We start from the raw sequence: 25,427 nt of genomic DNA, 5'->3' as shown, positions 1-25,427 counted from the left end.
GTTCATTTTTTCATTTTACATATTATTATTATCATCGCTGCGTTTGACATAGAAAAGAGAATTTGAAAGTTTCACTTCCAATAAACGTCATTTATTTATTCATTTTATTTGGCCCGAAACTGATACTTAAAACAAGAAGTCTTAGCAAAAAAGGAGACATAAATCAACCAACTTTCATAATGAGCAGTGCAGACGTAGATTCCACAGGCGTAATGATCGGTAGAGATGGCTTAACAAACGGGATTCACGATACTAATGCTCCTAATACCATTGACTCAATCACCAATGTCTCGACAGCTGAGAGCCATTCGATGAATCCGGAGTTTAACGAAAGTAGTATCCCTAATAAGAATAACGATACTACCACTACAACGACCTCGAAACTACATACTGTACTTGTTGATGGTGTTGCACCCGAGATCCCACATGTTCAAATTAATCAGACACCTTTATCGATGGTTATTAGAAATTTGACCATTTTCACAATTAAAGAAATATCACAATATATGAAGATGAATCTTCACAGGACAACTAATGGAAGTCAAGGAAGTAATAACAACAATAATGGATCCTCGGCGAAGAAAGTTAATTTTTTGCAATTGATAATATACTTGAGAAATCAGTTTTTGAAATTATATGTATTAATTAAATGGGCCAGAACCATCAAGAGTAACAATTTCAATGCACTTATCGATTTATTAAATTGGTTCAGAACAACAAATACATCTGTGAATAACTGTCTATGGGCCCTTAAAGCAAGTCTGGATTCCATGACTAATGCAAAATTACCTAATGCTGATTTAATTACCGCATTAGAGGTCTTAAGTCTTGGAAGACCTAACTTGCCATCACACTTCCTTAATATTACTGCAGCTGGTGGGATGAGTAATACAGATAATGATTCCACCGTTCCACCAAAAGTTGTCTTAAAAGTTCTAAGAGATTTGAACTTTGTTGTATCTATTAAAATGGCCTTGATGGATTTACCACCTCAATTTAATGATTATTATGTGAAAAATGGTCGTGTCTATATTAGTGTTACCAATGAATTTGAAATACAACTATCTACCATTGATCGTAACTCACCTTTTTTCTTCGTCGATTTGAATTTTTTATTTAGATCAGAGCAAAATTTACCACTGAACAAAGCAAGAGTAGAAAAACTAATCAATGATTTATTGTTTAAAAATAAAGACAGGAAACCGCTGTTTTTGTTATATCAATTTCTACATAAGTACATCTTAACATTGAAATTATACATGATTCACATCGAATTACAAGCATTAGAAAATTTCGGGAAATTCTCAGGCGGTAACCTAATTCACATCTATGATTCTAAGAAAAGTATTATCTCTGGTAGATATTGGATAAATGGGAAAATAGGTAATAAAGGTAAGTTTACAATTGGTGTTGACAAAAGAAGTGAGAAATTAATCTTAAGATGGGATAATGATTTTACATCCGAGATATTTAGAACAACCGACGATAAATTGCATCTAACCGGTGCTGATAATGGTATATCTGGAAAGAACAATAACAACACAGGGAAACAGGATGACGTTAGTGGGAATCAAAATACTATACACGATAAATTCAACAATATGCCTATAATATATAATCACATTCTAGGAAATGTTGAAAGTATTCTAGACGAAATCATGTTCAATCATGCAAATATCATTAGAATGAAACTTCTATCTACAGGAATATTTCAAGAAGACGAAGGTAATTCAGATATATTATTGTTTCAATTACCAACAACGTGTATATCTACAGCCCCTATCCAAATGAAGATAGATCTTATCACAGGTGTCTTTTATTTTAAGAACCCATCACCGCTATTACTAGAATATATTCAACAAATTAATAGAACTGAGAAAACCGAAGATTTGATTAAAATTTTACAGAAATTGAAATTAGATAAGATAACCCATGTCCTAAGGAATATGTTTGAAAAAACAGGCTGGATTTGTAGCAAAGTCGTAAAATTAGATATTCTAATCCCAACACAATTCAAAATACAGTCTCACGAAAGTGATTTGCTTCAAAACGATTTATTCATATCGTTACCCAAGTGGCCAGTTAATTGGTATCTGATTCTAACGGTGATATCTTCCAATTCCTCTTGTGTCATTGAGAAACGTATTGGTAAGATCGTATCTAGTAAAGGTAAATGGGAATTAAAATACCTGGATATGTCTAGCATTGTGTCTTCTAAGTTGGAGACCATGACCTACCAAAAGATACTGTCTCTACAAAAGACTATCTTACACAGAATTGTCAATCACATGCTAATTGACTCGTTAAATGAATTGAAAATCAAAAATCAAATCTGTTCTGCCGAGAGTGTATCGATGAACCTGCCCAAGTATGTTATGGAGGATGATTCCTCCGATAAGGATACAACAGCTGGCGGAATCATTGCATCTCAAGAGGACGAATACACTTCTATCATAACCATGGAACTAGTATCTTTTCTAGAAGGCTCGAATGCGCTAAATGGAATCCTTGAAAGTTCCATGTTCATGAGGATCGATTACACAAATTCTGAAATTAGATTGTATACCAGATTTAAAAGAGATATAATGATCAAACAAGTACAATGTGAAGAACTTTTGATACATTTTGTTAAAGATGATAACCTAGCATTCTATATGTGCGAACACTTTAAATCTTTGAGCCAGATTGTCCATTACTTAAGTACGTTCAGACAGAAATTGATGCAATTGGTTATTCTCACTGACGTTGTCGAGAGACTACACAAAATTTTTGCATCTGAAAACTTCAAAATTATTGCATTGAAGCCAAACGAAATTTCATTCAATTATCTTAGAAATAATTCTACCCCGATGTTACAAGATAAAGGAGACAAACAGGATTGCGCAATTAACATAATAACAAGTGACATGAAGGTGAAAAATCTGACGGTAAATTTGTCAAAAACGAACCCTCAACATATAATACAACCGTTTATTAACAGCGGAGGCTATGACTATCATTTTATCTTCAATTACTTACAGTTCACCTCTTCTCTCTTTACAACTCTAAGAGACATCATACATGAGAGACAAGAGAATAAGGATAAGAGTTATACTAAAGTGAGTCTTGGTTTACACAACTTGAGTGAATATCAGTTAGTATACCATAACGCTGAAGTTGGCTCGAAGATCACCTTGATAATAGAGTTGAAGAATGCTTCTCATAATGGTAGGAATAACATCCAATTCTATGTACATTTCTCTAATGATGAGCATATTACGTCGAAGTCTGCTGCATACCCAATGATTCATCGTGTTCGTAACGAAATTTTCATTTTAGATACAAAAGTGAACAGTTCATTAACAGGTCCTGAACCAAAAACTTCTCCTGCTAGTAATGAAGGGGTATCTACCGCATTAAGAAAGTTCCCTCATTCTATTAGATTGGTTGACGGTATATCGTGTGACTCCAGAGATATTGAAGCCATTCTAACCGAAATACATTCCATCTTAAAAGTGGACAGCAACGATAAATCTAAGCAATAAAAGTAATTACTTATATATATATATAGAGGTATATATTAACACACCAGAAACAACTGCAACATAATACGATATGGCACTTGGTCCTTATATTCCCAAAAAGCACGTTTATGACGTATTTTCTCGAACCCCCCGAACAATTCTTCAAGGAATTGTAATACATATTTATATAAGTTCATATTTTCTTGCAACAAGAATCATAACATTTTTGTCTATTTGATCCTGTTTCTACAAAAATTGCATTAGATTTCATATTCGAAAAGTTATCGCAACCTAAAATGAGTGAACAAACTGCTGTTGTACTAGTTAAAAAGGAACATCTAGAATTTCAAAAGCGTACCATTCCAGAGGTTCAAGACCCTCATTACGTTAAGGTACGTGTAATGGCTACAGGAATATGTGGTTCCGACATTCATTTCTATAAGGAGGGAGCAATTGGCCCATTTATTGTTAAATCTCCTATGATCATGGGTCACGAATCTAGTGGGGTTGTTGTTGAGGTGGGGGATGCAGTCACAATGGTTCAAATAGGTGACCATGTTGCCATTGAGCCAGGTGTGCCTAGCCGTTACTCAGAGGAGACAAAGGCAGGCCATTACAATTTATGCCCACATATGAGGTTTGCTGCTACACCCCCTGTGGATGGAACGTTAGTGGAATATTACGTTTCTCCAGAGGATTTCGTTCACAAGGTCCCAAAATCTCTAGCCTTTGAAGAAGTTGCATTAATGGAGCCATTATCTGTAGCTGTACATGCCAATAAATTGGCTGGAACCAAGTTTAATGATACAGTGATAATTATGGGGGCCGGACCAATTGGGTTAGTATGTGGTCAAGTTGCTAAAAGTTTTGGTGCAACTACTATATTATATGTGGATGTCAATGATTTCAAGTTGGATGTAGCTCAGAAGTCGTTTGGGGCAACACATATTTTAAACAGCAAGAAATTAAAAAGTGATGTTCCTGTAGAGGTCGCCATCAAAAAGTTATTGGGAAATACTAAAATAGATACTGTATTAGAGTGTACGGGTGCTGCTCCTTGTGTAGATGCTGGCCTAAAGGCTCTCTCAGGAGGTGGAACTTTTATTGTGGTTGGTATGGGTGCTAATAGTATTCCTGTACCAATGAATTTAATCTCAATGGGAGAGCTAACTATCAAAGGCTGTTTCAGGTATTGTCAAGGGGATTACAAAGACGCTATTGGCCTAGTTAGTCAAGGAAAGGTAAACCTGAAAGAACTTATTTCTGCTAAGTATAAGTTTTCAGATGCAATCAAGGCATATGAAGCTCAATTAGACCCTTCTGTCGAGAAGAGAATAAAGACCATTATACTTGGACCAGAGTAAGACAAACTATAACGGTAGTTACAGTCCGGTTTCCTTTTTCTGTTTAAGTTATATATATATATATATATATTTATGTTTCACTATTTGTATGTAGTGGTGAGCTACTCATCATTATTTCGCAGTCGCACTTTACGGAGACAGCTGCCGGCGAATTAGAAATTGAAATTCTCGAAATCAAATAAGGACAAGGTTAATTTCAAGCATATTTTCTGAGATTACAAATAATAATATATACATAAAAGATCAGTAAGCACATTTGACTGAATTTATTAGGTTACTGGTTTTTATTTCCATAACTCAGTGAATCGTGTATAAAGAAAAAAGGAGGACAATATGGTGTTATTGTCGAGGAATCTGAACTTGTTTCAGATGCGTAGCGCACTTTCTAACCCTACAAGGATCTTACGACATCAGGAAGCCTTGGTGGCATCTTCGAAGCTTAGAAAATTTGCTTATACTCATAGGGCATTCCATCTATCTTACAGAAAAATGTCAGAATACGAGGATGAAAAAGTCGTAATCGATGAGATCAACAAGAAACTAACCCCTGAGGATATCAACCACGCAAGGAAGTTAAGAAATATTGGTATATCTGCACATATTGACTCAGGAAAGACTACTTTTACTGAGCGTGTCTTATACTATACAGGTAAAATTAAGGCGATTCATGAGGTTAGAGGTCGTGACAATGTGGGTGCTAAGATGGACTCTATGGATTTAGAGAGAGAAAAAGGTATTACCATCCAATCTGCAGCCACTTACTGTTCCTGGGATAAAGATAACGAGAATTATCAGTTCAACCTGATTGATACACCAGGGCATATTGACTTCACCATCGAAGTTGAGCGTGCTTTGCGAGTCTTGGATGGTGCTGTGTTAGTCGTTTGCGCAGTCTCTGGGGTTCAATCTCAGACTGTTACTGTGGATAATCAAATGCGTAGATATAATGTCCCAAGAGTTACATTCATTAATAAAATGGATCGTATGGGTGCTGATCCATTCCGCGCTATTGAACAGTTGAACTTGAAGTTAAAGATTCCTGCCGCCGCTGTTCAAATCCCTATAGGTAGTGAGAACGAGTTGAAAGGTATTGTAGATTTAATTAATAACGAAGCTGTGTTCAGTGAGGGTGACAATGGTGAAATTTTAAGAAAAGCCCCAATTCCTGCTGATTTAGCTGAGTTGGCTGCTGAAAAGAGAAAATTGCTAATTGAAACCTTGGCTGATGTCGATGATGAAATGACAGAGATTTTCCTAGAAGAGAAAGAACCAACTGTCGACGAGATTAAAAGTGCCATTCGTAGAGCTACTATTGCCAGAAAATTCTCCCCTGTATTAATGGGTTCTGCTTTGGCCAATACCGGTATTCAACCTGTCTTGGACGCTATTGTCGATTATTTACCAAACCCTTCCGAAGTGTTAAACACAGCTCTAGATATTGCACATGAGGAGAAGAAAATAGATTTAATTCCATCAACACAGGAACCATTTGTTGGTTTGGCCTTCAAATTAGAAGAAGGTAAATATGGTCAACTAACCTATATCCGTGTTTATCAAGGTCGTCTAAGAAAGGGTTCTTTCATCACCAATATTCAAAATGGTAAAAAGGTTAAGGTATCAAGATTAGTAAGAATGCATTCGGAAGAAATGGAAGACGTTGATGAAGTCGGTTCTGGTGAAATATGTGCCACTTTTGGTATTGACTGTGCATCTGGTAATACATTTACAGATGGTACTGTCCAATATTCTATGTCCTCCATGTTTGTTCCAGATTCTGTTGTTTCTTTATCTATACATCCTAAAGGTAAGGACTCTACCAATTTTTCCAAGGCTTTGAATCGTTTCCAAAAAGAAGATCCTACATTCAAAGTTAAGTTTGATTCAGAATCCAAGGAGACTATTATCTCTGGTATGGGTGAATTACATTTAGAGATTTACGTTGAAAGAATGAAGCGTGAATACAACGTTGAGTGTATAACAGGTAAACCTCAAGTATCCTACAGAGAATCAATCTTATCTTCTGCTGACTTCGACTACACTCACAAGAAACAATCTGGTGGTGCTGGTCAATTTGCTAGAGTTATGGGTAACCTGACTCCAGTGGAAGGTGATAAGAAGTCCAATATTTTCGAAACTGCCATTGTTGGTGGTGCCATTCCAGAAAAGTTTTTGGCAGCATGTAATAAAGGTTTCGATGAGGCCTGTGAAAAAGGTCCTTTAATTGGTCATAAGGTATTGAACGTGAAAATGTTGATAAACGATGGTGCTATCCATTCTGTGGATTCTAATGAATTGGCTTTCAAGACTGCTACAATTACTGCCTTCCGTAACGCTTTCTTAAACTCTCAACCTGTCATCCTGGAACCTATCATGAATGTTTCCGTGACCTCACCAAATGAATTCCAAGGGAATGTCATTAGTTTGTTAAACAAATTACAAGCTGTTATCCAAGATACTGAAAACAACCACGATGAGTTTACGTTGAAGGCTGAGTGTCCATTGAGTTCCATGTTTGGATTTGTTACCTCTTTAAGAGCATCCACTCAAGGTAAAGGTGAATTCTCATTGGAGTTTAGTCACTATGCCCCAACACTTCCAAATGTACAGAAGGAACTTATTGCGGAACACAAAAAACAACAAACCAACAAGAATTAATTTTAATGAATAATACCAAGATGGTTCATCGACAAAATTACATAAAGGAAATCAGAGATACTTGTAAATATAAACAGCGAAATCCACATCCTTTGCTCGATATCCACTTCCATATTCAAGTAGATTATCAATGTGCATATACATATATAAATATATAAACTTGTAAGTATACGGTGTAAACAATATTAATATTAAAGTTCAAATTTTTTTAACTAATTATACGTTAATGGGTTATGTTACAAAAAATAATGCTGTAAGAATCATTTTCTTTTTATCATATTATGATTGAAAATACGTAAATGCTAACGGGTATAAGTATCATCTTTTTTAATCTTATCTAAAAGATCGTTTATCTTTGGACCCATTAAAGGTTGTCCCGTCCTTGTACGCTGGGTTAATTGCGTTGATCTACGTTCTCTTTGCTTAAATTTCTCCTTGGATTCATGAAGACGATCTATCTGTCTCTGACGATGGTCTACAGCCTGTTGAACATTATTTTTACGTATTTGTCTCTTGATCTCTTTCTTTTCATCCAATTTCTTTTTACCCTCTCGCAAACGTTGTTCTTTCATATCGCGAACACTCAGTTTAACTTGAGATTGCGACTGAGCTTCAGGAACCGAGTACCCTTCATCCTTCAATGCCTTCAAGTATGCCTTTCTTAATCTGGTCTTCTTTGTGATACTCTTTTGGATCTCCCGTACCTTATACTCTCTGGTGAACTTTTCTTTATTTCTCTGCTGTTTTGTAAATGCCATCTTTGCCTCTTCACTGTTACTAACGAATAATATGACAACAGAATCTTAAAATAATGAGCTAATCAAATAAGGATTAACCCTGACATCTACTTCTTCTTTAACCTTGCTTGGGAAGCTCATCGAGTTTCATTATTTTGAAATTGAGATGAAAAATTTTGGCGGGTTGTGCGGGTAAAATCCGGAGAGTTCCTGTATCGGTGAGAAGCGGTCAACCAAACAAATCGAAAAGTTTCAGACTTGGTGAATCTTTTGACTGATGATGAGCCCTTTTCATATTTAAGCAGGTTAGGCTACCGAAGGGTTCCTGGTTTTTGCAAAATTAACTAAACACTACAGTAACTAAATGAAGCTATGAATAGGCCAGTAGTTTCTTTGACATATAGGCGCAATGGGAAGCGGGTTGTCAAGAGAGTGCCAGCAATTGTGCGACAGATTTTATTATCTGATAGCACTATACCGTTAACTTCCGAAGAGAAAGACAAACTTTTCAAATATTTTGTGGACAATCGACTGACAACTCAATCATATGAAAGACAATGGACACTAGATTTACTTAGGAAACGTGGCGCTCATGAGGTTATATTAAAGTTTGGGAGACGCCATCTCTTTGTTATAAACAACTGTGACACCACTACGAAATTGAACACACTTTCAAAAACTGACAAATTAAGTGACAATAAATCTTTATCAACATTAACACCTGTAAATATTCAAAATTATGATGATAAAGAAATCACTAGTAACTATATTCATGGAAAACAACCCACCATTTTGTTGAAAGATGACGTTGTAGGTTCCGAATTACGGACATTTATTTATTCGTTGATATCAATGAGACATACAAGAGAACTTGAAACATTTATGCAATGCATTATTTCCCAAGTATCACTGGACAGACGAGGTAGAACCTGTGATTTGATCAGTGGTGTATTCAACGGATTAATGAACTTAGCACATGAAGATCCGGAAACTGCCAGTAAACATAAGATTAACGACGCTACGATATTAAATAGATGGGTTAAATGGGTAATATTACTGAACGGTAGTTGTGAATTTACTTCGTATACTAATAATAGAGACATTTTGAGAAGAATGCTGAACTATCTTACTGAAACCAAAGATACTGATGAAGAGAACACTTTATTCAAATCACTATCAGAAGGGTTAGATTTAGTAAACAAACATCAGGGAATAACTGCATCTTCTCAATTTGCGACCACATTAATTTACTTAGCGTCATATTGTAAGAATTTTGAACTCGTAGAACAATTATGGAAATTCAAAACAGAAAATAAGTTCCCAATATGTGCCGTTGATCTAACTACAATTATGAGAGCATATAATTATAAAGGTAAATTTAATGAAGTTGCCGAAGCATATGAATTATACCCCGAGGCTCATCATGACGTGTCTCAATTTGATTATCTTCTGTTAGCCCACGCAAAGACATTAAGTTGGGCAGCACTAAAACAACAATTTGACGCATTGTTTGGTATTGGGAAATTACCTAATATACGGCATTATGAAATTATTATGTATTCGATGGCTCTCTTGGGGAATGCAAAAGATATTGATAGTTTATATTCACAGTTCTTAAGAAGAGGTATGATCCCAACATATCCAATATTACAATCACTTTTACAGTGCCATTATAAATCTAGTAACCCAACGGAATGTTTCGAACAATTTCGATTGTTTGAAAAATATTCTATCAAACCAACAGCTGCAACTTACACAATCATGTTTAAAGTCTATAGAAAACTTAATGATATCAGTGGTGCCTTACGTTTATTAAAGGTGATAACTGACGAAAATAATGTACCAATTTTGGAGGATCATTTTATCATAATAATGCAAATGTGTTCCCGTATTACAAATCATTTGATTGCAAGAGAAATTTTTAATATTATGAAGGATCATTATGATATAACACCAGGGGCGTTATCTGTTTCTGCATTAATGGATGTTTATACAGAGGCCAAACAGTATAATGATGCCATAGTATTATTTGACGACTACTCAAAACGTAAGACGATTCAAAACGATCCAGATAGAATTTCCATTTATACAAGTGCATTATATACCAGGTTGAAATCCAAAGATGAAACTGGATGTGATGCCATCCTTGAAGAAGTCTCTTCGTCGAATATAACTATGGATTCAAAATTCTACAAATACCTGTTAATGTATATGGTGAACAACTTAAAGGATTATGATGGGGCAAATGATTTGCTGAAGAAATTGATTAACAATCCGAAATGGACTTCGAAAGCTAATACAAGCCATTTTGAAGTTATAATGGATGCATATTCAAGAATATCTTACTATGATGGTATATTTCAACTATACAAGTTAATGACTGATAACCATATCCCAGTGAATTCAAAAATTCTCTATTATTTGGTTAAATCAACTTTTAAAGTTCAAATGTCCAAAAAAGAAGATCTGACTAGCTCTATTGAGTTTGTTGATAAAATTATGACCAATAGTGTGGAGAGTAATTTATATACATCTGATAGTAAGTTCCATCCATCGATTATGGGGTGGGCTCTAAGGGCTGTGGCCAAATATTACAGTCCCAAACAGGCCTTGGAGATGTTAAACAGATATGATAAATTGTTTTATGATCAAAATACGAGGTCTGTGAACAATAAGTTTTCGTTAATGAGATCACTGGCGGTCTTATTTGCTGAATTAGGAGATTGGGAACAATTTGAAATCATGTATCAAAACATATGGAATCAATTAGAGAGGTATGAGAAACAACCAACATCTACAATTCCCAATATAAAACTAAGATCTCTTTTTGTCGGTATATTCACATATAAGATTCGTCATTTGAAACAAACAAAACAATTAGAAAAATTACCTGAATTGTTAAACAAATTGAAAACTAGAAACTTTGTGTTGGACAATAGTACATGGAATCAAGCTATTCTTGAATTAGCATCTGATGAAGCTACTATTAAAAGTGCGTTAGAAATCACCAATGAAAAATTTATTCATGGTTACAATATTATTCATAAGAATAGATTGTTAACAAAACTGAAAAACCAATCGTTATCAACAATGAACGATTCTTGGTTCCTTCAAAAAAAGACAGAAAATCCCAATAGCTTTATTCCTACACTGTATTTAGAAAGTGAAACTTTTGATCTATTGTATAAACGGTTAGATTCTTATTTGAATGAACAATCCGATATCGAAAGTATTCTTAAAGAATTGATAGAGAAATATGGCTATTTTATGAAAAGTTATCTAATGTCATCAAAACATGATGTTCGGAATTGGGATGTCATTGAACGTAACCATCATGCATACTTCCATGAACTGAGAACAATAAAACGTGTTATTCCTGTTCTTAAATTTTAGTCTCGAATATTCATACTGACTAAATGTAATAATCATGTAAATACATACACATACACATACATACTTATACGTAACCACTTCATCACCCAACTGATACAGTATCAATGCATAATTTATAAAGACAACAAGTTCTTCTTTACATAGTAAATTGTATAAAAGATAAAGTTTGATTAATATTCGTTCTTAAAAGCTTGTATACGATTAGTTCATACAGAGTATATACATATATAATTATATATAGTTATATATATATACAAAAGTGAGTTAGAGTTAGTGAAGAAAAGATCCTGAAAAGTTGTTTTATTCAAGAAAAACAAAAGAGATGTTTCTTTTAAATTTTCTTTACGAGGATGCTTAGAAACACTTGTGGTGAACGATGGATGGACCACTTTCGTCGTATTCTTGCTTTGAGATCCACATTTGTTGGAAAGTAGTCAAAGAAGCCAAGATAGAACCACCAATCCAGACAGAGTACTTTCTCTCTGGTGGAGCAATGATCTTAACCTTCATAGAAGATGGAGCCAAAGCAGTGATTTCCTTTTGCATTCTTTCGGCAATACCTGGGAACATAGTAGTACCACCGGACATGACGATGTTACCGTATAGTTCCTTACGGACATCAACATCACACTTCATGATGGAGTTGTAAGTGGTTTGATCGATACCGGATGATTCTAGACCTAGGACAGATGGATGGAACAAAGCTTCTGGAGCTCTGAATCTTTCATTACCGATGGTAATAACTTGACCATCTGGCAATTCGTAGGACTTTTCAATGGAGGAAGATTGAGCGGCGGTTTGCATTTCTTGTTCGAAATCCAAAGCGACATAACATAATTTTTCTTTGATGTCACGAACAATTTCTCTTTCAGCAGTAGTAGAGAAAGAGTAACCACGTTCGGAAAGAATCTTCATCAAGTAATCGGTCAAATCTCTACCGGCCAAATCAATTCTTAGAATAGCGTGAGGCAAGGAGAAACCGGCATAGATTGGAACAACGTGAGTAACACCGTCACCAGAATCTAAGACGATACCAGTGGTTCTACCAGAGGAGTATAAGGAAAGAACAGCTTGGATAGAGACGTAGAAGGCTGGGACGTTGAAAGTTTCAAACATGATTTGAGTCATCTTTTCTCTGTTAGACTTAGGGTTCATTGGAGCTTCAGTCAATAGAACTGGGTGTTCTTCTGGGGCAACTCTCAATTCGTTGTAGAAGGTATGATGCCAGATCTTTTCCATATCATCCCAGTTTGTAACGATACCGTGTTCAATTGGGTAACGTAGAGTCAAGATACCTCTCTTGGATTGAGCTTCATCACCGACATAAGAGTCCTTTTGACCCATACCAACCATGATACCTTGATGTCTTGGTCTACCAACGATAGATGGGAAGACGGCACGAGGAGCGTCATCACCGGCAAAACCGGCTTTACACATACCAGAACCGTTATCAATAACTAATGCAGCAACTTCTAAATATAATACATTATAATCCAATCAAACAGCAAAAGAAAATGCTAATTTATGAAATATATAATAAAAATTTGTTAGTAAATTAAAAATTCATGAAAATAAACAGCGTTAAAAGATACGCATTCATACTGAATTAAAAGTTAATAAAGAAATTGATTATTCCAGGTACGATATCACTTTCAACGGGTAAAATTTCAGGAGGTTCAGATCATCCACAAATAACCATATTCAATAATACTGCTTCCATATGGTTACTAGCATAATAACAGAATGATGCTAATATAGTATCACTAAGAATCAAACATATTTGATTACCAAAAGGGTTCTAGATCATTGTGGTAAAATCACAAAAAAGAATAAAACAAAATCCCTTCATCCTGAAATAATATTCTCACAGTAATCATCATTGACAGTATTGCAGTTTGCATACAAATCACATTATGATTAATCTTGAACCAGAAAATTTCAAAAACAACAACAACCCACTCTAATAACCTTCAAATCAAATATGTAACATAGGAAATACGCGTTTCCAAGTTCATAATTTTCACATACCAGAATCCATGTTTATAATATCTATATATATTTATGTTATTCCAATGTACTATTGTATAATGAAATAATTATCGGCAAATCCAACACACCTTAAATGAACAACAATACTCTTGTTACCTCTGCTCTTATCACTAGATGTTACGTCTCCCAATGGTTGTTGTTGTTGTTATTGCTCGACTGGACAATTCCTCTTACTTTGCCAATCCTACTTCCCAACGCATAACGAAATTTCACTTTTTTCGTCTTGGAAATTTCACCGCCAAAATTTTCGTTTTGCCCCTTTTTCCCTGTTAGTGGCGGAATAAGCTGGGAGATTACCCGGGGTTTCTCTGGTCACGTGAAGTTTCAAAACTGCCAATGTCTGTGACGCAAGCTGAGAGAGAAGAAGTTCATTAAGCACAACAGCAACCGTTGGATATATCAAGATGGGGTGAATGAAATACGACTAGGGATAGGTTTTGATGTCTGTTATCTACTTGCCGAGAGACAGGGAGCACGGAGGTATACAAGTGTAGGAATGGCCGGTAAAGCAAGCAAGAAACAGGTCCAAACTAATATTAAGATCCTAAGTGATCTCTACAAGATAGCCGTTCCAGTATTGGTTCTATCTTTATTACGTGCAGTTTACTCTAAGGGTACTGATGCAACATATACGGGAACCACTTTCAGATGGTTACTTTTGAATGCCCCGCTACTGGGGAGTCTCTATACTGTTGAATTATCCGGTAGACCTCGTATTATAGTGGATCCACAAACAGGTTCGAAGAAGATCGTGAAGGAAGGGTTAGATCTATCTCAAAGTGATGGTTTGTTGCAATATTTGTTTGATTTAATATACCTATCGTTGTTTGCTAATGTTGGGAGAATTTTGTTCAATTCTAACAAATTGTGGTATGTGCTATGGGTTTGTCCAATTTATATCTGTTTTAAATTATACGGCTTAAAACAACAATATTTTGGTGGATCAGGTTCAAAGAATTCTGCCAAGGTAGATGATAAATCTGAAGATTCCCCAGTGGAGACAAAGTCTAAAAGACAAACCAAGAGGGAAAAAAGAGGTGATAATCAAGTTAAATACAAATATAGGTAAATACTATTCTTTAATAATGATATTTTTTTTGTTTTGTTTATGTTTTACGTAATCTGAAAATAAAATAAAATAAAATAAAATTGGAGATAATACAAAATACGAAACTAGTACGTATGAAAATATATCAATTACTAATTGTCCTGCAGCTATTCAAAAGGATACTTCCAATTGTGTTTTTTACTTTCTATTCTATTCAATTCGTTACTTTTTATTTTATTCGTCACACAGGTAACATCATGAATAGCGATTTGATAATATGTTTATAAGCGTACCATTTAGTTAAAATATTTTGTGGTAATTTTGTAACTAATAATTGATCTAATTGTTGAATGTATTGTGCAGTGATCTCTCTTATTTTAGCATTTTGTAAATATCTTAGTTTAAAAAACCAAATATAAATCACAATAGACCATAATTTTAAAATGGACGTTAGATTAAATCGAGTTAAGAATCTAAATAATGCCATTGGTAAATCTATCAGTCCAGAACGTAAACTACAAATAATCTCAATCACTTGAGCCATTGCTAAAAATTGGGCATTATAACTCGAAATAAACCTAGTAATATTATTGTTGATCAAATTCTTTAATGAACTATTGATTGGTAAGAAAGGTAATAAATTTTCTTTAAAATAATTTAAACAATGGAATAATGAATAAATCACAGGAGAATATGTCACACCATTCAAGACAATACTATCAGTCATTACTGAACATATCCATAATGCGGTCAACATAATAAAATATTGTAAATTATCTAAAGTCTTTATCTTGTGTCTCAAGCTTGTTGTATCCATTTTCAATTGTCCACTCTTATAGAATTGATACAGGACAATCCCATAAGTAATCGATATATAGAATAATGACATCTTGTAATGGTATATCTGTGATCTAACAGAAAAGAGTGAAAGATGGAACCGAATAAAATGGTATAATGTAAAGAAATGGCCTAAAAACCAATAAAATTGAGGTTGTTTGATTCGTGATTTGATCATCACTCTAAAGGATGCTCGCGAACGAGGTGGATGTGTATCTGATCCTGTCCCCTGAGTTCCTGAACTTGAACTCGAACTCGATACCATGACTGCTAACAGAAATTCCTTGTATTTTAAAAGATCTTTAATATAATGATTCGTTTATTTGCCTTCAATCTTCCTTGTTATCCAAATATCAATCAATAATCACACACTGTGTCAATATTTTAAAAATGCAGCAACAAATTCTCACAGTTTATCAACTCTCGCAAAATAAACCAACAGACAAAGAGTAGATTATCACAAATCTTTATCCTATCTTTCTATTTCGTCTTATCACACAAACCACTTCCTTCTTCTTCTTGTTCTTCCGCGTCCATTAATTAATTTACTTGAAAGAGAATTATTATTATACCAACCGACCGACTGACTTGTTGTTTTGATATTTGTTGCACCGTGCGTGAATTTTCCACGTTTTGCTAAAATTTTATGCTTTTTGACAGCTGAATTTCTGTCAGATTATACAAAACAATGATTCAGTCTCAGAATACAGAATATATACATATATATATAGTAGTGTGATGTTGTGCAGTTACTGTTAATATGGGTTCAGATATTGCTATGCAATCAGTTCTTTTTACGGTACAGTCTGTAGAATACACGCATGTTTTCAAGCTTGATCGGGTAGTCTAGTTTGGTACCACATCTATACCATGTACTGTCGTCCTGATCGACGATCTCCCAGTCACCTTTAGATTCCTGGCCTCTTTGCCCACATAGGATCATATCAATGAGAAATTGTAATGGAAATTTCTTTGTACCAATAGTAATATGACTGTAAGATCCGGCACTCTCCACAATTAATAGAAGACAGCCCTTTTGACAATTCTTGTTTAAATTTTGTAAAAACCTTATGCTTCCAGCTTTTTGTTCTTTAAATAATTCATTGGTAGTGAACAATAACGTTATTAAATCAAGTTTATTCAATTGTAATGCCTTGGAGTCCATTTTTAATACATCATTAAGTTCACAATTTACATTGAATGATTCAAATTCATTACTATAAAGCCAATGAGTCTCGATTTGCTTCAATAGTCTATCTGTTACATGATCCCATTCGGCAATATCTACAAGATGTAAATTCAATTTCCCATTTGATACTGTCTTTCCACCATCTTCACTCTTCTTAGAGTATTTCGACATAAATGGTCTAGATGGGGTAAAGATAGATGCAATTGACACTAATTCTGCACCTGCACCACCACCTATACATAATACCGATTTATCCTCTTGTTCGTGACATGTAAGAATATTCGTGATGGATTCGAAGTGAGAGAATAATGATGCATAACCTAGAGCTCTTGCAGGCGACCATCGACAACAATACGCTACTCTCTTTGTATCGTTATCAAATGCACCAATATAATCTCTATCGTATAAATGTGATTTAACTTCTTGGATTTGTGCTTGTAATTTCTCTAGACCGGAGCTCTCATCGTTTTCATCATCACCATCATTTCCATACAATTCATGGTCAAATGTTCTTTTGAAAAGATCAAGGACTTCTTGAGGTGGTAAACTAGCTTCATTGTGTTCCGGTAGTTGCGATGACATTATATTGATTGGATATATACACTTAATTATATATATATATATATATATTATTCGAGGTACAAGTAAAAATAGTGCTTATGAATTTTTTTTTGCGATGCCTTCTTTAATAAGTACAATCAAAATTTTTATTATTTTAAAATTATGTATCTATAGGATAAAATACTATCGAAACGAATTTAATAATATATTATTGGATGATATATATTGGTATAATAAATGCTGTATATATATTTATGAAAGTACCCTTGTGATCTTGATTGAAGAAAAGAATGATGAAAAAGTGATTAATTGATTAAAAATAGAAAATACATAAAAAATTTTGAGATTAAATATTCAGTTTTTTAGGCAAAATGCACTTATTCTTCGTCTTCTTCTTCGTCTTCTGGAGTGACTTGGTAGAAGGCCAACTTGTATTGGTTAGTCTTGGTAGAGACGAATCTGATCCAGTCTCTCAATTGGTTCTTCTTCAAGTACTTCTTGGTTAGGTACTTTAGGTACTTACCAGAGAACTTGGTAGTAGAAACAATGGTGACGACGGAACCATCTTCTTCGACAGTGATGGCGTTACCTAGGTTACCGGTAGCATGTTCGACCTTGATGTGGTCGATCAAGTACTTGGCGTAGGAAGCTGGGTCGAAGACACCGTTTTCGGTTGGAGAGGAAACGTCGACAGTGAAGGTCTTGACAATCTTTTGCTTTCTGGTAGTCTGTAATAATAATGATTAAAATAATAATTTTAAAAAATTTGTTAGTAACTAATCATTTTTCAAATTGTTTTTTACATATCTTGCCTACTGCTATTAACAATCACATCAATTTCAAAAAATACTTAATATTAAATGAAATAATTGGAAAAGAGTGAATTTTTAAAATACAGCATAGCACAACAATATAAGAAAAAAATTACATTATATTAGTCCGGACTGATGCATAGGTAGAGTAGGATTGGGAAAACATATATCCACCCTAATATTTATTCATAAATATTTAATTAATTGGATTGAAGCTTGTTTTGTTAATTTAAGCAAAAGGAAACAACATATGATAAATGGGAAATCTTTATGTTATTTGACATACGTTTGGAGCCATTTTAACTGATTATTCTTGGTTGTAGTGTACGGTTTACTTTGAGAAGTCTAATATAAGAAAGTTAGCTGCAGAATAAGTAGATATAATAAAATACCTATGTTAAATGTATGTATATTATTGAAATTGATATTTCAATTTCATTAAAGATGTAAATTGAATGAAAATCATTAAACGCGTTGTTTGATCGAATTCTCTAATGTGAAGTATTCACATGACGAAGCGGTTTCAGTTATAAAGAAAAATAAAAAAATGAAGAAACAGAAAACTTAATGCTGGTGGACGGATGTTAAAGCAGGGTGTACGGATGTAAAACCAAACAGTCACATATATTTATCACTGTTACAATTTTGAAACATTAATCTAACAAGGATAGATGCACAGTTTGAAACAAGAAATATATTAGATTATTTATAGAAGAGACTACACTAATTTGCTATTTATGATTGTGGTATGCTGTCGTGAAAACTACGTAAGAGATCATCGTATTGTCTATATTTGTAATGTTATAGAGTTATTGACTCTCTCTTTATTTATGTAGATTTGTGTATTTATAACGTCTCATTAGATGTATTTTTGAAACAAATTATACACATACACACAACAGTTGTACAACGACTACTACTAATATGAGCACTCAACAAAAACAGCACCTTACCAATGGTGAATAACATTCCCAATAATTGTCAGAGATTTGGCAATGGGCAGACCCTTCTCTTTACCGTTTTGAGTAAACAATTCTCTTCTCTCACAGAAGACAACGTGCGGACACAGAAAGAAAAATGAAAACAAAACAAAAACAACAAAAATGAATTAAATAAGCAGAACGTTGTTCCGGTTACAGTGATTATTAAGCCAAAGTTATGTAAACAAAGAAAACGACACAGAAACTTGTGATCGATAATATATATATAAGAAGTTTCATCGTCTTGTTTTATATATATACAGTTGTTTTTAGGATCTAAACGGTTAATAGAACAAACCCCATATAACAGACCCTACACAATAGTCATTATTTACCTCATATAAACTTGAAAAATATGTTTAGAAACATCATCTCATTAGTACAACAAAAAATCGTTAGAAATGGTCCATCTACTCAAGTGAGACATCTAGCGGAACAAACTACCAAAAAATTGGTTAAAGGAACTATCTTAAGGGACTCTAAAGGTAGAATCTCCAAACCGATTGTTTGGATTGATTGTGAGATGACCGGTTTAGATCATAAAAATGATCATATTATTGAAATATGTTGTGTCATTACAGATGGTAATTTGAATATTGTCGATAAAGAAAATAACAATTGTTATGAAAGTGTTATTCATTGCGATAAATCTATTATGGACAAGATGGATGAATGGTGTGTTGAACATCACGGTTCTAGTGGATTAACTGAAAAAGTCCTAAAGAGTACTAAGACTAAAGAACAAGTTGAAGAAGAATTATTAAAATATATTAAGAAATATATCCCAGATGGAAACGTAGGGATTTTGGCAGGTAATTCAATTCATATGGATAGACTTTTCATGTTGAAAGAATTCCCAAAGGTCATCAATCATTTATTCTATAGATTAATTGACGTTAGTACTATAATGGAGGTCGGTAGAAGATTCAACCCAGATATCGTCTATGTTTTCCCAAAGAAAGAAACTGCACATACAGCAAAGAAGGATATATTAGAGAGTATTGCTCAATTAGAATGGTACAATGAGCATTACTTGAAGTCTCCAGAAGAGACAAAAGAATTTGTTGATATGAGAAAAGCAGAGATAAAGGAACAAGAAAATCAAGATATTTTTAATGCCATTGAAAAGAAACGTCCTATTGAGGAATCTGATAAAGAATCTGACCCAAAAAAGAGAAAAATAGATCCTGAAAATTAATCCTATTTTTTTCTTTTCTTTTGATGACCGTTTAATGTTTTATTCATTTCATTTTTAGTTTTAGTTTTATCTTTTAGTTTTTTTTTATTTTACCATATAATCAATTTAATTGATTATATTATGTAATATTAGTATCGTTTAATAGTTGTTCTTCCTTTGGAAGGATGTATTCATGGAATCCGACATTTTAATGAATTGTTGTTAAATTAAATGAAATTAATCATGTATATATGCTTATATGCTAATTGTATTATACCTACCCAATTGGTTCTTGTTTTAAAATAATAAAAATATTTGTGAAATTGTTATAATTGTTCCATGTCCCGCATAGTTGGTGGTTCCACGACACGTCTCTTTAACAAATGTGCACCTTCCGTATAAATATATTCATCCAATGAATAATTTGAAGGATCGCTAAATAATAGATAGTAATATTTTAAAGTTTGTGAAAACCAATAACTAGGTAATGCAACATTTTTCTTATTCAAATCTGCTATCCTCCATGTCCCCTTCGCACCCATATTAGTCTTTTCCATTGTAGCCAACATTTGAACCTTCAATTGACGACCCATCTCTCTCCATTTCTCATCACCTGTGGTTCTATACATGAAGAAAATAGATTTAATCAGATTTGGTGATAATAGAGTACTATTATTGACACTATTAATCCATAAGGATCTCTCTGGATCTGATTTCCAAGTCTGCATCTTTTCATCAATATCCTCATCTGAGAGAAGTATATTCATAAAGTTTTCATCCTTAATAAAATTAAACGATTTTGTAATCGTATCATCCATACTAGCTACATCATCACTGTTATCTGTGGCAAATAAGGGTTTATTTTCATCCAGGTCATCATCTTCCAAAGGTTTCACATGAATGACTTCATTCAATATTTCCTTTGATGAATCCAGAATTGATCTCTTTATTTTCTTGTTGGTGTCTTTACTTGTATCTGTCTTCATCAGTTCCACCACTGTATCCTTAGGGAAACCATTTTCAAATCCCACATACCGGCCGTCTCTAATATCCTTCATTTTATCATCTTTATTAAAGATACAATCATTAGTGATACAAGGGTCTAATGCCATTTCAGCCAATGCAGCACCTTGGGTCATGGCCAGTTTGAAACAAGTCGTAGTCAATTGACTAGCCAAGTTCATTTCATATTTATTGGAAATGTCGTCATCATAACCTTTGGGAAACAATTTGGACCCGTATGCCAATGTGGCCCCCAGGGTACATGATTCAGGGTGGAATGTGAAGTCTCTTCTTAACTGAATTGCCAAATCGTTTGTGGATGGCGAAAAGATAGGGTTTATATTTAAATTACTCATAACCATGAAATCATCATCGAATCCGATTTCCGGATGCATTGGTTGAAATTTGAAAAATTTATTCATTTGTTCCATTGAAGAATGAAATAGATATGAAGAGTTTGTTGAAGTCGTAGTATCTGAAACGTCCAACAAATCAGTTTGAGTCAAAGCATATAGTTGAGAAATAATATCATATAAAGGTAACAATTTCGAGTCTAATTTGTAAGTGGTGGAAGATTCTGGGAAATAAGTCAATTGATGACAATGAATGAATTTCAAATTTTCATCAATACTTTTCATGATTCTAGAGTCACGTTGATGATCGCCTTTCTGAACGTCCTCCGATGTAACTAAAGAACAAGTTGATGCATCGATATTATCTGGGAAAATGGAATCGATATTCAAATATTCTGTCGATTTAATTATCATGGTTAGGATATGCAACATTGTATTAAAATATTTGTTTGAGCCTGTCAATTGAGTCAATTTTGTAAATTCTGAGGCCATCTTCACTAAATCGGCGACGGAGGCGTCCATATAAGCGAATCTATTCTTAAAAGGAGTTTTCCAAGAATATTGTAAAAGTTCCACTCTGTTTGGAGTATCAAATGCCCTCAATAAGAAATCTGCCAATTCTTTCGCCTTTGTCAAAAGGATTTTTTCTTGCGACAGTTCATAAGCAGATATCAATCCGCCCAGTAGTCTTGTTGATAAGTCCACGACGTGGATGATTTCCATCTCCAACGGTGGGATCTTAAAATCCGTTGCCTCTACAGTGGTCACTATCTTTTGAAACAACAGGTGTTCTTCCATGAGATACAGAGTGTCCATGATATCGACCTCGTCTATGGGCCAAGTCGAGTCGTGATCTATGGACAACAGATATAATTTCTGTTGATCCCATGATTTCAACAAGATATTATGAATCTCCTCTTTGTCTTGAGAATAACCCAAAGGATCCCTGGATTCGTCATCGGCATCATATAGATGCGCTTGAACCTTGTGTAAAGTATCTTTCTGTTTCGTTGAAGGTTTTGAGGTTGATTGATAAAACGAAGACAAGCTCACTTCATACATCAAAGGGTATTTTTCTTTATAATTCGTCAACTCTTGCATCGACAATTCCACATCGTCCAGATCCAATGGAACCGTGGGGTCTGTCGTTGGAGATTTCAACCACAATGGGAAATATTTATTTTTCTCCTTCAACACCAACGGATCTGCCAAATCCACACTTGTCTTGCTACTTGAATCTTCATCGTTCTCTTTAGCGGGTGCTGGTGGTGGCAACTGCTGGACACCTTGCTGTACGAGATCGATCCCGTCCTGTGGCTTGTTGACCGATCGCAAATTCGAAATGAGGTCCGAGGTCTGCGCAGCAGAGTGTTCCAAATGGTCGTTATTGATCGATGGCAAATATTCGTTTTCTGCGTATGAGTTCAAGATATCGATTTCATTCTGGAAAGTGTAGTAGAATAGGGTCGAGATGGTGACTGTCAGTAGCAGCACGGATCTCAATTTGCGTACTGTTGCGAGAAACAGCTTCGAGATGCTCATTCTCCGGTTGTATACCTCTGTGTCTCGTTGTAATAGTCGTTCATGTGATGTCGTGTACTTTTCTTTTTACCTGTGTATATCCCAGACGCATCTTCGCTTATATAAATGTGCCAAGGACAAATGCAGATGAAATTTTCAAGACAGAAACGAAACGAAGCCAATAAAAGCAAGAGTGTATATGTAGAGTGGATAAAGAAACATTAGAAGTGTGTATATATATATGTAAGTATATATAAAATGTATAAAAAAAGGTTCTAAATATTCAATTATTCTTCTTGATATGGTCATCGTAGACTCTTTCATCCAAGTCCCCCTCCAATTCCTTCATTTCTTTGTCGACGTCCTTCAATTGTTCTTCCAATACTTTAGAATCGTTCTTTAGAGAAGGATCGAACAACGAGTCCTCTGGTCTTCTGTAGGAACCACCCAGTCTGTCCCACAATGTGGTGAATTGACCGAAGTTGTAACTGAAGTACAGATGGTGAACGGTATGGCACGCAGTCCCGTTCACGACCTTATTGTTGTACATGTGATTACCGTCATGAATCATGATGGTCCAAAAGTTGACAAAGACGAATAAACCTAGATAAATCAGTTTCTGTAGAGGGAAGATCATTGGGTAGACGTGGTAGGAGATGGATTGCCCGTACCCGTCGAATGGGTTGAACGCGTGGGAAGCGAATGGGGTACAAACGATCCACTTGTGATGAGGCTTGTGTAGGTACTTGTAAACCAGAGGCCAGTGCAACCATCTGTGAGCGAAGTAGACACCACAGTCGGTGAAGAAGATGAAAGCGCAGACTTCGATCAGGTAGTTATGCCAGTTTTTGTTTGGGTTGTTGAAATACAGTCTTGAATGTCCGTTACATTCCAGGACGAACCATGGGGCGGTCAGGGCGGACATGACGGGGATAGCAGTCAACGCTAGATGGATTTCTTGGTACATTTGGTTTTTCAAGTATCTTGGATGGTTGAAGATCGTCTTATCGAAGACAAAGATGTAGGACATCCAGGCCATCGATAAGTACAGCAGCCAGCCGAAGACGGTGGTGATCAGGCATAAGGAGACGAATTCTCTTAGAATGTTGTATCTTGGGAACAGCGATTGGAAAGTGGAATTGGTGAAGTCACGCAAGAATGGAGTGTGGCCATAAATTTCTTTATTGATACGTGGCAGGTTATTTTTGTAGTCCAGAGTCTGTAGCAGCAGAGTGGAGTTTTTGGAGATGAAACCGTCGTTCAAGTCCAGCAGAGACAGCCATTTAGATGGGATGTTTTCAGCCAGTGAAACAGGAAACAATTTAGTGTATATTTGATCAAACACATAACGGTCTGTGACTTCCAGAACCAAATCCATTGTGTGCTTGAGATGTCGTGATTACGTATTTAAGTACTGCTATTTATACCGGGATATAATACAGGCATGTAATGTAGACGATCCAGGTTGTAGGAACGCAATGTACATCTGAATGATTCACCTGTCCTTATATATATCCAGAGATTCAGTGGAAAATGCTTTGTTAATCGCAATAGACGACCATCTCTGTCTGCAATGTGAAAATTTGTTAAACGAGGCGACGAAGCCCGAAATTTGCGCATAGCAAGCGGTCGCTGTAGCTGTGGCACTATAGCACGATGGCGAATGTATTTCCGGCACAGTGAGCTAAACGAGCTAATTCTTGCTGTCGCAGAGACACAGGTGGAGGAGTGCACGCAACGAACCGAGTGTGAGCAGAATGTGTTTTAAACGAATCGCAGCAACTGCTATACGAGAGAGAGCACTGTGCAGTGTACCGCGTCCTGTGCCGTGTCGTCGTGTCGTATAGCCTGCACCCACACATTCGCCGGCAGACAGACTATACAGAATTGGTGTGGTCCGTGCCCTGGACTATACGGACGTCCACCCGGGTAAGCTTTGTGTGTGTGTCGGCTGCAAACGTGGATTCGACCGAGTTGTGCCTCTGAGGGACTGCTTGCTACACGCTAAATTTGCTCATGCGAATTCGAGCACAGGGCATGACAGCAATCGGGCCAATATACAATATGGGTATGGTATGGTATATTGGTCTTAGGCTGATACCCTTACATTGCACTCTGTGCTGGCAGTTTTTCTGTCTTTTGTGCGCTGCTAATCTCGCGCATTTGCTTTGTTTACGGCGATGAAGATGAAAAATATAGAAAGCTGCTGTCTACACAGACATATATATTTTTCACTGGAACAACAA

The 25,427-nt window shown here is 35.2% G+C and overlaps 13 protein-coding genes across 13 annotated transcripts; 6 read left to right on the top strand and 7 right to left on the bottom strand.

Annotated features, from left to right (window-relative positions):
• Positions 1-179: 179 nt before the first annotated feature.
• Positions 180-3,524, top strand: RGR1 (Rgr1p; the record flags this gene model as incomplete). The annotated part of the gene is made up of 1 exon (XM_041550057.1): positions 180-3,524. One exon carries the CDS (start codon positions 180-182, stop codon positions 3,522-3,524), a length of 3,345 nt encoding a protein of 1,114 aa, XP_041405991.1.
• A 275-nt stretch (positions 3,525-3,799) lies between these two features.
• On the top strand, positions 3,800-4,867 carry XYL2 (D-xylulose reductase XYL2; the record flags this gene model as incomplete). Its single annotated transcript, XM_041550056.1, has 1 exon — positions 3,800-4,867. The coding sequence occupies one exon, from the start codon at positions 3,800-3,802 to the stop codon at positions 4,865-4,867; it is 1,068 nt and encodes a 355-aa protein (XP_041405990.1).
• A 333-nt stretch (positions 4,868-5,200) lies between these two features.
• MEF1 (Mef1p) lies at positions 5,201-7,522 on the top strand (the record flags this gene model as incomplete). Its single annotated transcript, XM_041550055.1, has 1 exon — positions 5,201-7,522. One exon carries the CDS (start codon positions 5,201-5,203, stop codon positions 7,520-7,522), a length of 2,322 nt encoding a protein of 773 aa, XP_041405989.1.
• Positions 7,523-7,824: 302 nt separating this feature from the next.
• On the bottom strand, positions 7,825-8,280 carry FYV7 (Fyv7p; the record flags this gene model as incomplete). The annotated part of the gene is made up of 1 exon (XM_041550054.1): positions 7,825-8,280. One exon carries the CDS (start codon positions 8,278-8,280, stop codon positions 7,825-7,827), a length of 456 nt encoding a protein of 151 aa, XP_041405988.1.
• A 351-nt stretch (positions 8,281-8,631) lies between these two features.
• PET309 (Pet309p) lies at positions 8,632-11,652 on the top strand (the record flags this gene model as incomplete). Its single annotated transcript, XM_041550053.1, has 1 exon — positions 8,632-11,652. One exon carries the CDS (start codon positions 8,632-8,634, stop codon positions 11,650-11,652), a length of 3,021 nt encoding a protein of 1,006 aa, XP_041405987.1.
• Positions 11,653-12,006: 354 nt separating this feature from the next.
• On the bottom strand, positions 12,007-13,690 carry KABA2_03S13508 (actin; the record flags this gene model as incomplete). The annotated part of the gene is made up of 2 exons (XM_041550052.1): positions 12,007-13,124; positions 13,681-13,690. 2 exons carry the CDS (start codon positions 13,688-13,690, stop codon positions 12,007-12,009), a joined length of 1,128 nt encoding a protein of 375 aa, XP_041405986.1.
• Positions 13,691-14,197: 507 nt separating this feature from the next.
• Positions 14,198-14,770, top strand: SND2 (Snd2p; the record flags this gene model as incomplete). The annotated part of the gene is made up of 1 exon (XM_041550051.1): positions 14,198-14,770. The coding sequence occupies one exon, from the start codon at positions 14,198-14,200 to the stop codon at positions 14,768-14,770; it is 573 nt and encodes a 190-aa protein (XP_041405985.1).
• Positions 14,771-14,990: 220 nt separating this feature from the next.
• Positions 14,991-15,851, bottom strand: PER33 (Per33p; the record flags this gene model as incomplete). Its single annotated transcript, XM_041550050.1, has 1 exon — positions 14,991-15,851. One exon carries the CDS (start codon positions 15,849-15,851, stop codon positions 14,991-14,993), a length of 861 nt encoding a protein of 286 aa, XP_041405984.1.
• A 519-nt stretch (positions 15,852-16,370) lies between these two features.
• On the bottom strand, positions 16,371-17,357 carry BMT6 (25S rRNA (uracil2843-N3)-methyltransferase; the record flags this gene model as incomplete). The annotated part of the gene is made up of 1 exon (XM_041550049.1): positions 16,371-17,357. One exon carries the CDS (start codon positions 17,355-17,357, stop codon positions 16,371-16,373), a length of 987 nt encoding a protein of 328 aa, XP_041405983.1.
• A 356-nt stretch (positions 17,358-17,713) lies between these two features.
• RPL22A (60S ribosomal protein eL22) lies at positions 17,714-18,446 on the bottom strand (the record flags this gene model as incomplete). The annotated part of the gene is made up of 2 exons (XM_041550048.1): positions 17,714-18,064; positions 18,435-18,446. The coding sequence occupies 2 exons, from the start codon at positions 18,444-18,446 to the stop codon at positions 17,714-17,716; spliced, it is 363 nt and encodes a 120-aa protein (XP_041405982.1).
• A 1,037-nt stretch (positions 18,447-19,483) lies between these two features.
• On the top strand, positions 19,484-20,326 carry REX2 (Rex2p; the record flags this gene model as incomplete). The annotated part of the gene is made up of 1 exon (XM_041550047.1): positions 19,484-20,326. The coding sequence occupies one exon, from the start codon at positions 19,484-19,486 to the stop codon at positions 20,324-20,326; it is 843 nt and encodes a 280-aa protein (XP_041405981.1).
• Positions 20,327-20,631: 305 nt separating this feature from the next.
• On the bottom strand, positions 20,632-23,202 carry MNL2 (putative mannosidase MNL2; the record flags this gene model as incomplete). Its single annotated transcript, XM_041550046.1, has 1 exon — positions 20,632-23,202. The coding sequence occupies one exon, from the start codon at positions 23,200-23,202 to the stop codon at positions 20,632-20,634; it is 2,571 nt and encodes an 856-aa protein (XP_041405980.1).
• A 262-nt stretch (positions 23,203-23,464) lies between these two features.
• On the bottom strand, positions 23,465-24,559 carry ERG3 (C-5 sterol desaturase; the record flags this gene model as incomplete). The annotated part of the gene is made up of 1 exon (XM_041550045.1): positions 23,465-24,559. One exon carries the CDS (start codon positions 24,557-24,559, stop codon positions 23,465-23,467), a length of 1,095 nt encoding a protein of 364 aa, XP_041405979.1.
• Between the last annotated feature and the right edge of the window lie 868 nt (positions 24,560-25,427).

This window comes from Maudiozyma barnettii (genome assembly GCF_903064755.1).
Source record: "Maudiozyma barnettii strain CLIB 1767 genome assembly, contig: KABA2_03, whole genome shotgun sequence".
NCBI lineage: Eukaryota > Fungi > Ascomycota > Saccharomycetes > Saccharomycetales > Saccharomycetaceae > Maudiozyma > Maudiozyma barnettii.
The sequence above is the reverse complement of the archived record's forward strand: the minus strand, read 5'-3'. Positions and strand labels throughout refer to the sequence as shown.